This window comes from Trichechus manatus, unplaced genomic scaffold, assembly GCF_000243295.1.
Source record: "Trichechus manatus latirostris isolate Lorelei unplaced genomic scaffold, TriManLat1.0 scaffold00026, whole genome shotgun sequence".
Taxonomy (NCBI): Eukaryota; Metazoa; Chordata; class Mammalia; order Sirenia; family Trichechidae; genus Trichechus; species Trichechus manatus.
In genome coordinates, this window is record NW_004443962.1 from 22,085,835 (window position 1) to 22,099,967 (window position 14,133).

The window sequence follows — 14,133 nt, forward strand, 5'->3', positions numbered from 1 at the left end:
GGGGGTGTGGTTTGGTAAGTCCCTTCCAGGGGTTAAGAAGGCAGGAGTCACAAAGAGAAAGCAAGACTGTGGTGGTGCACCCTGACCAGCTCTGTCAGGCAGAGCATGCTCTGAATTATGCTTTCCCCCTCCTCTATTTCTCTACAACCCTCCCAAGTCTTCTCCATCAAAGCTTACTTATCCTGTAGCCACGCCTCTCAATACCCTGTTTAAAACAAATAAACAAACAAAAAAACAGTTACTGTGGAGTCAGTTCCAACTCGTGGTGACCTCATGTGTGTCAGAGTAGAACTGCGATCCATAGTGTTTTTAATGACTGTGACCTTTTCAAAGTAGATTGCCAGGGCTTTCTTCCAAGTTACCCCTGAGTGAATTTGAATTGCCAACCTTTTGGTAGTAGCTGAGCACTTAATTGTTTGTGTCGCCCAGGAACTCCTAAACCAGTTGCGCTGGAATAGATTCTGAGTCATGGCAACACCATGTGTGTCAGAGTAGAACTGTGTTCCATAGGGGTTTCAGTAGCTGATTTCTTAGAAGTAGATCATCAGGCCTTTCTTCCAAGGTGCCTCTGGGTAGACTCAAACTTCCAACCTTTTGATTAGCAGCTGAGCAAATTAACAGTTTGCCCTACTCAAGGAGTCCAATACCCTGCTGTTGTTATTGTTGTTAGGTGCCAATGAGTCGGTCTGAACATGCTTCTTGATTCTTCTTCCACAACTTATATTTGGAGATGTCTTTATCTTCTCATTAGATGTAACCAAGCCTAAAACATGCTAAAAAAAGAGATGCCTTTCAAGCAGGAGATAACTCTAGATCATATTTAATACAGTTGAAGATCAAATAAATTTTTACCTATGTATACCCTGGTATCGTAGAGTTGATTCCGGCTCACAGCGACCCTATATGACAAAGTAGAATGTCCCCATAAGGTTTCCTAGGCTGTAATCTTTATGGGAGCAGATAACCAGGTCTTTTCTCCCCAGCAGCTGCTGTGTGGGTTCGAACTGAACTGCTAACCTTTGGGTTAACAGCCAAGTGCTTAACTATTTAGCCACCAGAGCTCCTTACATACCCTGCTAGTAGCTGATAAATCATTTAATAGGCCAGTTTAAGTTGAATCAATAATGATGGAAAGGATTAGTCTTAGGATTGTCTGGGCTCTCTGCACTTTGAAGGTAAGTCCCAGAAAGATAATGGTCTAAGTTAAAGTTATGGTTGAATGATGGAATGCTTAGTCATCATGAAAACAGCTGTTTAGTAAGGAGTTCCTTTGAGAGAGACTCAGGGAATTTGCTCAGAATGTTGTCTTTTGCTTTGCCTATACTTTGAGCCAGCAGTCTTCAGTACTGTCCCTGTGACTCTGTCAGGGGATCCACAAAATCAAAACTATTCTCATAATAATACCAATACATTATTTGCTGTTTTCACTCTCATTTCTCAAAAGTGTGCTGTGGAGTTTTCCAGCAGCTATATGATATGTGATGTTGACTTCACTCTAAAGGCTAATGGAACACATGTTTGTATGTTTTTATTTTTAAAATCCATCACTTTTAATTTCAAACATAGTATGTATCAGTAGATATAATTCACATTGAAAAGCAAGATCTTTGGGGTCCTCAATAATTTTTTAAATACGTAAAAAAGTCCTGACACGAAAATATTTGAGAACTGCTGCTTTCAGTTGTCCTGCCTAGTCTAGTGTCAACCCCGCTGAGAAACCAGCAATGTAGCAAACCGGAAGCTGGTGGTAATTCCTACTCATTGAAAAACTGTGTGAGCTGGTCAGTCTGCAAAGGGTGGGATCTAACAGCAAAATAAAAACAGTACATGTATGAAAGTGCCCCAAAACTGATGGGGTTATGTCAAAAGGACAAAAGTGCCAGCTTGAAGGATCTCCCACTGGCCAAATCAGGGACCATTTGAGCACTGTAAAGAATAATAAGAGTATTGGATTATAACACATAAGATTAAAAGTTTAGAATGCAAAAAAAAAAAAAAAAAAAAAACCCCAAAAAACAAAACTACAGGAGAAATCCTACTCTGCACATGCGATCACCATGAGTCAGAATTGACTGGACAGCAACCCACAAAAACAGCAGATTAAAGAGACTAAAGCGGCATGACAATTAAATTCAATGTGTGATCCTTAACTGGATCATAGATCTTAAAAACAGCTCTAGAGAATATTATTAGGAAAACTAGGAAAAGCTGAATATGGAGTGTGATAATGGAATTGTAGTTATATAGAAGAACACCTTCGATCTTAGGACATACGTGATGCGGTATCTATTGACAAACCAAATGTGGCAAAACGTTAGCAAACGGTAGATCTAGATGAAGGAGACCCTGGGGGTGCAAAAGATTGGAAATTATAGTCCAGCCAGAGGTGTCTTGGAAGAAAGTCCTGGTGATCTGTTTCCAAAAAATAGGTCATTGAAAACCTTACGGTTTATAGATTACTTTGACACCCATGAGGCCGCCATGAGTCAGAATCAACTCGATGACAATTGGTAGATTTAGGTGAAAGGTATTTGGTTTTCATTGTACTACTATTTCAACTTTTCTACAGGTTTACAATTTTAAAAAATATGAAGAAATGAGTGCAGAGAGCTATTTTAGCAAAAATAGCTCTGCTCCTCTTTTTCTTTCCTGACACTTTCTGTAGTTTAAAAGAAATATTCCCATTATAGAAGATATCTGTTTATCAGCAATATTGAGCACATGATGTGCTGGCTAACTATTTGCTCAGAACTCTGTAGCAGACATCAAGCAAAGGGAATTAAAAAAAATGCTGATACAGTCTCAGTCTTTGGGAACTGAACAGTTTCATTTGGGGAAATCATTAACTGAAGTGTTTTGTTCTTAGTGACTTTTCAACTTCTGGGTATGTCATAAATGTATACATCTTACTTCTAAAGCAAAATCCATCTGTCAGTGGAGGCTTGCCTTTGCTAAAATGCTGAACAGGTTTCGGCAGAGCTTCCAGACTAAAATGGAATAGGAAGAAAGATCTGTCGATCTACTTCCAAAAATTAGCCGATGTAAACTCTATGAATCACTTTGGTCCAATCTACAACCAATCATGGGGATGACATAAGACCCATATTTCGTTCCATTGTGCATGGGGTCACCATGAGTCAGGGCTGACCTGATGGCAGCTGATAATAACAACAGCACTCTTGTAACATCCCAGTGAGTTTGGTAACGTCGCTTCTTGTGACTCAGTTGTTTCCCTGAACTATTCATCAGCCTCTGCTCTTTCTTCTCTTGGGCAAAAGTCATAATCTCTGTTTAAAACTCATTACATAGATGTCTTTAGCATGCTTGAATTTCATTTTCCATCTGAACTCTTAATCAAAGAGGCCAATGCATCTTTTAGGGGGTGAGAAATGGAGGGGGAGGAAGGTTTCCCACACAAATGGAAAATATGAGGGTTATCACTCATTTCCACATTCCCCAAGAGAATATCATAAACCAAATATTTAGAGTTGACACTTTTAATTGTTCAGTATTTTAATACAAATATAAGAATCCATAATTAAATAACACATAAAAAGCTTAAACTAAATATATAAATATCAAATTTGATAGTAAAAAAGAAAGAAAAAAACCTTATGTTTTAGCTCCTAGGTCATTAGATATAGACAGAGAAAGCAAAAGATTCAGGAAGAGGACTAATTTGTTATTGGAAAGTTAGAACAATATTGTTAGAATGGAGGGATCTGTATGCCTGTATTTGCCTGATCTGCTATTGTTCAAAGTTAAATCACAGAAAAAGAAGCCAGAACAAAGTTTATGATTTGCTTGACTACTATACAAGAAATCCCCTAAATGTCTGTTTTTAAATATATTTTCATTATACGAGGCTGAATTCAGAACGATTAAAATAGGGCTGGGCATATTATGAGACAAGTGGGAAGGGAAAGCATTTTTTTTTTAATGTGAGTTTACTTATTCTGCTATAAAAATAGATAAGTAAACTTAAGGTTGCCAATGTTATTTCACGATAAATTCAGTCTCATTTTGGTTGTGGTAACCTCACAGCAGCACATGAAGGATAGCAGTGAAACCAGGGGTTCTAGCAAGACCGGTTATCAGCAAAGCAGCAGGCTGGTACTAGACTAGATACCAGGTGCTGGGAAAACAGAATCATGGACTTAAGAACAAGGGAAGAAGGACCATGAAAAGAAACATAAAACACAGTCTCAGAAAAAGTTCTTTGGTCCTTAATCTTTCCATGACCTTCCCTCTCTTTCTCATTTCTTTTCTTTTTGCTTGTTCCTTTTTTTCCTGGAACTGCATCAGTTTTTAGAACTGAGTGGCCAGTGATCTATCCAGCTCCAACATGTATGCTCATTGAAGTAAAGTGACTAGCCTAGGGCTGCCACCAGCAAGAGCCAAAGCCAACGTGTGCACCCAGGGCTCCTGATTCTAAGTCCAGCGTCCTTTCAATAGCACAACACTGCATTGCTTTACAAAATCAAGTCCTCCAACAGACCTGCGAGGAAAAATGACTTCCTCTTGGAGCTCAAAACAGTACTGAGTAGATTAGATGGCAGTAGAAAGTCTGGAATTCTGAGGCCTTTTGCTTCTGCCTCTTTTGTTCTTTTAGTCCCATGGAGAATGACCATTTTTCCTCCTGCTTCAAATTCAAGTAGACCAGGAAATAACTTTCAGGGTTTTGTGTGACTCCTCTAGGGCTCTGGATAAAGGAAAGACCAAGACATTGACTTATTATTATTACTGATTTATTATTTCTATCCTAATAGGTTTTAAGAAGATAAATAACAGTAGCATCAATAAACATGAGGAAGTGGATATATCTAACCCAACAGGATGTGAGTGGACTATGACTCTCTTTAAAAGGACATAGCTGATCCCAGGAAACAATGGCATGAAGAATCACCTAAGACAACAAATAAAGGAATACATTCAGAACTCCTAACGTTCTAAATGTATTTTATAATACCTTGAGCTTCGTTTCTTATGGATACTACCTTGTTGCACATCAGGTTGGGAATGATCACAAAGTAGATGGATGGAGGCCCTTTCGAGGGAAACCGGCATTCTAGAGCATAAACTGGGAGGAGACAGGCCTCCCTAAAGGACAGGTAGGTAGTGAAATAAAAAGATCTGGAATTTATTTTTGGCACTACCTCTTGATCTATGTTCCAGCTTAGGCAATTCTTAACCAGATCCTGCAAAGCTCTGCATTTTTAAACCCTGACATTTCCAGCACCAACCATCTGTAGTGAAGGACTATTTTTTCCCCCAACATAGGTCAATACTTTTGTAAAATACAACAAAAGTGTATTATTAGAAAAATGGAATGAGATAACAGAGAAAGGTAAAATACAATCCATTTTTAATTAGATTCAGAAGACATAAAATTACTCTGTCAAATTGCTATCATAGTGTCTAAGCATTGATTCTCAGTTCTGTACTTGTTTTGCTGTAGACTGGTAATAAACAGTTCTTGGCTGGGCAGCCATCTTCAGATCGTCCTTTGAGTAACAATGCTCTAAAATATGAATGGCTTTTCTGCCTCAGTGCCTTCACATGTGCGATTCTGCTGCTCGGAGCCACTACTCCCTTCTCTCCTCCATGGCTGGCTTAGTTTCTCCATTCAGGTCTCTGATTAAACATCATCACTTTAGAGATAAAGTAGTCCTCTCCTCAAGTAATTCTTCTGTACTGAATTCTATATAATATTTCCTTCTACTTTTCTCAGGTTTTAAGAATACATATTTATTTGCTGATTTACTTATTGTCTCTCTGCCCTACTAGCCTGTAGACTCCATCAGAGCCATAATATCCTGTTTCACTCACCATAACATTACTGGTGCTGATTACACTGTCAAGCACATGGCAAATTCTTAATAAATATAGGTAAAATGAATGAATGAAATTAACCTGTAACCTTCTTACAGATTTCATCATCTGTAAGATGGAAATAGCAATAACTTCCTTATAGATTACAGTGAGAATTAAATGCAATAATATATAATGAGTCTTGCATAGTGTAAGCAAGCATAGGTGCTATGGATGAATTGTGTCCCCCAAAAATGTATGTCAAATTGGCTAGGCATTGATTCCCAGTATTGTGTGATTGTTCACCATTCTGTCATCTGATGTGATTTTCCTATGTGTTGTAAATCCTACCTCTATGATGTTAATGAGGCAGGATTAGAGACAGCTATGTTAATGAGGTGGGACTCAATCTACAGGATTAGGTTGTATCTTGAGTCAGTCTCTTTTGAGATATAAAAGAAAGAATTGAGCAGAGAGACAGAGGGACCTCATACCACCAAAATGTAGTGCCAGGAGCAGAGGGCGTCCTTTGGACCTGGGGTCCTTGACTAGGGGAAGATTGCTGACAAGGACCCTCCCCCAGAGCCAACATAGAGAGAAAGCCTTCCCCTGGAGCTGGCACCCTGAATTCGGACTTCTAGCCTCCTAGACTGTGAGAGAATAAATTTCTCTTTGTTAAAGCCATCCACTTGTGGTATTTCTGTTATAGCACCACTAGATGACTAAGACAATAGGTATATTACAAATATCAATTTCTTCATTTGTATGATGTACATAAACCAAATGCTTACTGTTTGTGCAGTAAAAAATAAAGAAAAAACAGACCATTCATGAAGGTTTAGAATTAAAATTTTAAAAGCTTCCATTTTTTTTCTAGTTGTCACTACAGAAATGCATAGGTAATCATTTAAAAGTTTACGATGACAAGGAATGGCGAAGACTGACACAAGCACAAAGAATGTGCTTACAACTAGAAAATGTGGTTGAAACATCCATTGTTAATCAATATTTAGTATATGATGTATATCTGATACACAAGCCAAATATTCCAACACTTAGTTTCATTATTCTATTTCTATTCTGTCAAATCTAATTACAGTTAAATGTAGCCATTTAATAAACTTGATTTCATAAATTAGCCAGCTTATTTGCTTTTTGATTATCCTTGTAAGTCTATCAAACACATTTTTGAAAGATTTCTCTAGCTCTCTCTCAAATGAATTAGGTTTCCTCCTTAAGAAAGAGAGGGTAGGTAGTATGTTATCACAGCATGAAGGCAACATAATAAAGGACTATTTCATAAAATAAACTACCCTTACCTCATATAACCACAATACAAGGAGTCCATAGAGTTCACTACCATGGTATTATTCGAATGCAATTAATACTACCATTAAATTACAAAGTTTCAGAATTGAATGTGTCCTTAAAGAGTATCTGGTCCAGTAGATTTTAAACATCTTGGCACAGTCACATCAGGGCTTTGGCACGTGTTGAATGTGTTACATATCACCATCTTGCCCCACCTTTAACCCCCTCCAATGACAATAGCTCCACTTTGTTTTACATACTGGTTTGACGTTTTGAGAATGTGTTCAATACCTAAATTAGATTTCAAACTTTATTCAGTGGATGAATTACTTCCACTATACCCTACCTTCCTTTTTTTTTTAAATTCCAACTACTATTTAAATACCTCCAGGGAAGTTGTGGGGCCGATGAATCTCTGAATACTTTGAGATAAGCAATAAACCAGTCTCCTTTAACTTAAAAGCATTTGCTTTAGATCTCTAGTCCTTTTGTCACATAAACATCATTTAAACATTTTCAGAACACTCATTGTGTTCTCCTTTTACCCCAACCACATTCCCACTTCCAAAGTTTTCTCTTCTCAGATCTAAGCATCTTCATTTCCCCAAGTGCTATGACTTTATTTTGAACTGCCAATCTGCAATAACAGAACCTATAGTTTTATATATATGACCTAACTATTAGCTGTAATGTAGAATAACATTCCAAATCACAGGATGGTTCTCTTTAGAGAACACTAGAATAACTTTAAAAAAAATCCTTAAGACTGATTTTGATTGATTGATTTTGCATCTGATTCAAAAAGGCTTTTCTTTCTCTAATATAATGTTCTTGTATCCACTATATCCTTACCCTATCCCCGGTAGGGCTATGCTTTACTCACAGCTCTTGCTAAAAGAGAACGTTTTAGGATTCTTCTGGACTCTAGAATGCCTAAGGACTGGCTGGAGTACTGGTTAATTTACAGATACCCAAGGTCAACCTAGAGATGCTGATTCATTATCTTTTCATGTGGTAATATCCTTTTTTAAAATAAATAAATAAATAAATAAAGCTCTATAGGTGATGCTGGTAAAGGTGGTTTGCTGACCACATTTTGAGAAACTGTCTTAGCCAGCAATGTTTTGTACCATGCAATCTATTCCCTTTGTGAGGTACAGGTGACTTCACTGGGGGTAAGCACCTGATCCATAGGTTGCTCAGAATTCCATGAACAAGAATAAAAGGAGTAAATCCATTAGGTTCCCTGTCTTGGGACTTCGAATGAAAAAGTAAGTAGGAGAAAGAAAGAAGCTAGCTGTGGGAGCTAGGACTGGAAGATTGTATTGGGCCATCTATGAACCAACATTATGACAGAACAGAAACTACTTGCAAGCAGAAACAATGAGGTATGTTTATGACACATAGGATAGAGGGTGAAGGAATTGGTGAGTGGAGACAAAAGGGAACAACTTAGTCATGCTAAAGTAGGAGAAACTAGATAAAAAATCCACGACTCACTGCCCGATATGGCAGCTTTGGGTCTACAACCACCTTCAGGTAGCTGCTGTCCCTGAAGTCTGGGAGTTTAGTTTTCCTGGAAACCCACTCACACGCATCCTTATAGTAACTATCCTCGTTCCACCCCATGACTTGCAATAACTTTACTGACTGTTCTCCCTACCAAAAAACAAAAAGTCAAACAAAACAGTTTCTCTTCTTCAAATAGGAAAAAAAAAAAAAAATCCAAATATCAAGAAATCGATTTTAGGCATCACACACTTTAGTATACACAAGCTTTTGGCTCATGTATTTTCATTGCCTATATGTAAATTGAAGAGGAATGGCGTTGCATCCATCATCAAAAAGAACATTTCAAGATCTATCCTGAATCATAATGCTGTCAATGACAGGATAATATCCATACACCTACAAGAAAGACCAGTTAATACAACTATTATTCAATTCAAATTTACCCACCTACTACTTAGGCTAAAGATGAAGAAATTGATGAGTTTTACCAAGTTCTTCAGTCTGAAATTGATCAAACATGCAACCAAAATGCACTGATAATTACTAGTGATTGGAATGCGAAAGTTGGAAATAAAGAAGTATCAGTAGTTGGAAAATATGGCCTTGATGACGGAAACAACTCCAGATCGAATGATGGAATTTTGAGATACCAACGACCTATTCATTGCAAATACCCTTTTTCAACAACATTAATGGCGACTATACACATGGACCTCGACAGATGGAATACACAGGAATCACATGAACTATATCTGTGGAAAGCAACGATGGAGAAGCTCAATATCATCAGTCAGAACAAGGCCAGAGGCTGATTACAGAACAGACCATCAATTGCATGTATGCAAGTTTAAACTGAAGCTGAAGAAAATTACAGCAAGTCCACAAGAGCCAAAATATGACCTTGAGTATATCCCACCTGACTTTAGAGACCACCTCAAGAATAGATTTGATGCATTGAACACTAATGACCAAAGACCAGATGACTTATGGAATGACATCAAGCACATCATACATGAAGAAAGCAAAAGGTCATTAAAAAGACAGGAAACTAAGAAAAGATCAAAATGGATATCAGAAGAAACTCTGAAACTTGTTCTTGAACACAGAGTAGCCGAAGTGAATGAAAGAAGTGATGAAGTAAAAGCTGAACAAAAGATTTCAAAGGATCACTCAAGAAGATGAAGTAAAGTATTTTAATGAAATGTGCAAAGACCTGGAGTTAGAAAACTAAAAAGGAAGAACACGCTTGGCATTTCTCAAGCTGAAAGAACTGAAGAAAAAAATTTAAGCCTCAAGTTACAATATTGAAGGATTCTATGGGGGAAAATATTGAATGACTCAGGAACCATCAAAAAAAGATGGCAGGAATACATAGAGTCACTGTACCAAAAAGAATTGGTTGACGTTCAACCATTTCAGAAGGGAGCATATGATCAAGAACTGATGGTGCTAAATGAAGAAGTCCAAGCTGCAGTGAAGCCACAGGTGAAAAACAAGCTCCAGGAATTGACAGAATACTAATAGAGATGTTTCAATAAACAGATGCAACACTGGAGGTGCTCACTCGTCTATACCAAGAAATCTGGAAGACAACTATCTCATCAACTGACTGGAAGAGATCCATATTTGTGCCCATTCCAAAAAGAAAATGATCCAACAGAATGTGGAAATTATCAAACAATATTATTAATATCATACACAAGTAAAATTTTACTGAATATCATTCAAAAGCAGTTGCAGCGGTACATCAACAGGAAACTGCCAGAAATTCAAGCCTGATTCAGAAGAGGATGTGGAACAAGGGGTATCATTGCTGATTTCAGGTAGATCTTGGCTGAAAGCAGAGAATATCAGAAAGATATTTACTTGTGTTTTATTGACTATGCAAAGGCACTGGACTGTGTGGATCATAACAAATTATGGATAACATTGCAAAGAATGGGAATTCCAGAACACTTAATTGTGCTCATGAGGAACCTGCACTTAGACCAAGAGGCAGTCATTTGAACAGAACAAGAGAATACTTTATGGTTTAAAATTAGAAAAAGTGTGCGTCAGGGTTGTATCCTTTCGCCATACTTATTCAATCTGTATGCTGAGCAATAATCCGAGATGCTAGACTGTATGAAGAAGAACATGGGTTCAGGATTGGGGGAAGGCTCATCTGCATTATGCAGATGACACAACCTTGCTTGCTGAAAGCGAAGAGGACTTGAAGCACTTACTGATGAAGATCAAAGACTACAGCCTTCAGTATGGATTACACCTCAACATAAAGAAAACAAAAATTCTCACAACTGGACAAATAAGCAACATCAGATAAAGAGAGAAAAGATTGAAGTTTTCAAGGATTTTATTTTACTTGGATCCAAAATCAATGCCCATGGAGGCAGCAGTCAAGAAATGAAACGACGTATTGCATTGGGCATATCTGCTGCAAAAGACCTCTTTAAAATGTTGAAAAGCAAAGATGTTAACTTTGAGGACTAGGGTGTGCCTGACCCAAGCCATGGTGTTTTCAATTGCCTCATATGCATGAGAAAACTGAACAATGAATAAGAAAGACTGAAGAAGAATTGATGCCTTTGAATTATGGTGTTGGTGAAGAATATTGAATATATCATGGATTGCCAGAAGAACAAGCAAATCTGTCTTGGAATAAATACAGCCAGAATGCTCCTTAGAAGCAAGGACTGCGAGATTTCATCTCATGTAATTTGGACATGTTATCAGGAGGGCTCAGCTCCTGGAGAAGGACATCATGCATGGTAGAGGGTCAGGGAAAAAGAGCAAGACCCTCGATGAGATGGACTGACATGGTGGCTGCAACAATGGGCTCAAGCATAACAATGACTGTGAGTATAGCACAGTATCTGGCAGTGTTTCATTCTATTATACATAGGGTCGCAACACGTCGGAAAAAACTGGGCGGTGCCTGACAACAACAACAGCATAAGTAATTTTGGATCCTGCCTCTCCGCTTGCCTTGTCTCCACTCCAAACTTCTCCCAAGGCTGCTACTGAAAATGACTTCTACCTGCTCTCCTCCCTTCCTGCCTATGTGTCCAAACAAAACCGAGAATTTATGATATCCTCTTCCTCAAAACCTGCCTAATTTCTGCAGCTTCTCCATTCACAAATCTCTCCCTCCATTTGCCTCTCAGAGCATAAACTTGCCCCCTCCTTAATATTTGCACAGTTCACGAAAATAAACATTGATAAAGCCAAAAGGAACCTTAGAGCTAGTAATAACAAGGGCCAACATTTACTGGAAACTTACTATGTTGCACTGGTGTGCTGAACGCGTATCAGCTCCACTTGCAAGAGTCGATTGTTAAATACTGTGTATGCTGATGATTAAACTGTTGACAGCTTGAAACTGATCACGGTGGGAAAATTTACACAACAGAAGTTGGCAAATGCTACAAATGTGGGCTTCTCCTCTTCACCCTTTTTCCTTAGTTTACCAGTACCCCATTGATTTTAGGCACTTTTCTAAGCACTTGCATGCATTATCTTTTAAATAACACTCTTATAAGATAATTACATATCATCATCCCCATTTCACCAAAGAACAAAAGAGAGGCACAGAGAGATTAAATGGCTTGCCAAAGGCCCCCAACTTATTTGTAAAGAGGCAGGACGTGATCAAAATTGTTTAGTAACTAGTCATAGTTACAAATAAAAATAAAGACCATCGGGAAACAACCAATCCTATACATCCTTTACAGTCTTCCTTGCCAGGGTTGAGGGTTAAAGACTAACGTCTTAAAGGCAGAAATCTTGTTGTAGAAATAAAATATTATATTGAATTTCTCAATTATTTGATTCACCTTTTGTTAAGATTAAGAGATACTAGTGCACACAAGTCCCAAATATATTTAATGAGAAACCTTTAGAGGACTTGCAAAATATACCTCCTCACTTATTGATTATCTTGTTATCTGATATTTTGCATTTATGACAATAGTAAAAAACTTACTATCTGACTTCTGCGCATTAACGATGTATGTCTGGCAGTAATGAATGCTGAGATGTGAAGCAAGACTAATGCTGGCTTTGATGGTTAAGGTTATGTGTCAGCTTGACTGGGCTATGATTCTCAGTGGTTTGGCAGTTATGTAATGATGTAATTTGGCAGTTATATAATGGTATAATTTGGCAGTTATGCAATGATGTAGTCATCCTCCATTTTGTGATTTGATGTGGTCATCCTCCATTTTTGCATAATGCTGATTTTGCATAATGACCTGGTCTTTGGAACCTAACCATGTCAGTAAGTGGGGAGAGGATGTATGTATAAAGCTAGTCCTTTCTTTTTGTTGTATAATTATAGGAGAAGGTTAGAGAATTTTCAAACCAGTGATCACAAAAATTCTTCAAAGTAGGAGCATTGGCTAGTCATGAAACTGAGCTTCTATCTAGTTTGTTTACTGAGAAGGGCAAGAGGCTCTCATGATAGTCAGCTGTTCACTGAAACTTTTATAATTATCTTTCACCGGATGCAATATTTAACACTGAGGTTGTGATTTTTGCAACTCTTGTTTTATGTATTTGTATTACAAAATCTTATTTGTTCACTATCTGCTACAGAAAATTGTATTTTTACAATATGATGGTTATGAGTTAACTAAATTCGTTCACATGAATTGTACTGAACACCCTGAGACTTTATTATTTAATTTATTTTTACAGGTATTTCTAATAATTTGTCTAACAAATGTTTTATATTTAGACAAATGTGTATATATTCGCTCTGTGAGAAAAAAGAACTGTTAACAGAAGAACTGCTCTCTTGCATATGAATTGTTGGAATTAATTTGGGTCTGTAAATGGGAATTTTTTAAAAATTTCTGAGAATTATATGGAAAATATTAGGGCTCTGTGCCCAGCAAGCATGTTGCTTGTCCAAACTCTCTGCTGGGTCTTTTATAAATTATTTATATATCCTACATTATCTTACAGAAGCCCTGGTGGCACAGTGGTTAAGCGTTTGGCTGCTAACCAAAAGGTCAGCAGTTTGAACCCACCAGCCACTGCTTGGGAGAAAGATGTGGCAGTCTGCTTCTGTAAAGATTACAGCCTTGGAAACCCTGTGGAGCTGTTCTACTCTGTCTTATAGGATCGCTATGAGTCGGAATCGACGCAACAGCAGTGGGTACCTTTGCTCGCTGTACTTACTGATTTCTTAGCAAGAAACAAGAAATACAATCCTGCAAGGCAGACTCGCAGCTGGATGTAAATATCTGGGAGGTCAGTGCCTTGCTGTAGTTCAGGACATATAAATTTCCATTTCCTTCCCTTAGATTCCTCAGGTGTAAAGTAGGAAAAAAACTTTTCCTTTGCTGGGACAAAAAGGCTACGAAGGTAAAAGAAAGTCAAGAGTGTAATTGTAGCCCTCTGAAAAAAAATCTCATTTATAGTTATAAATTACATAATTTATAATATATCTAATAATTTAATTTGTATATGTAAATATATAAAATAATACATAAATAT

General features: G+C 37.6%; 1 protein-coding gene across 2 annotated transcripts in view; it reads right to left on the reverse strand.

Moving 5' to 3' along the window:
- Window positions 1-324: 324 nt before the first annotated feature.
- The window catches only part of CD200 (CD200 molecule), a 39,304-nt gene continuing 25,495 nt past the window's right edge, over window positions 325-14,133 (reverse strand). The window contains exons 5-6 of one of the 2 annotated variants that reach the window (XR_002823623.1): window positions 4,499-4,702; window positions 325-773 (exon numbers count right to left, since the gene is read on the reverse strand). Coding sequence is in view for 1 of the 2 variants with exons in the window: in XM_023728897.1 (XP_023584665.1) it covers window positions 4,695-4,702 (8 nt within the window). In the remaining variant the exon portion in view is untranslated. Of the gene's footprint in view, window positions 774-3,078; window positions 4,703-14,133 lie in introns of those variants that run through there. The other variant, XM_023728897.1, reaches the window with a different exon arrangement.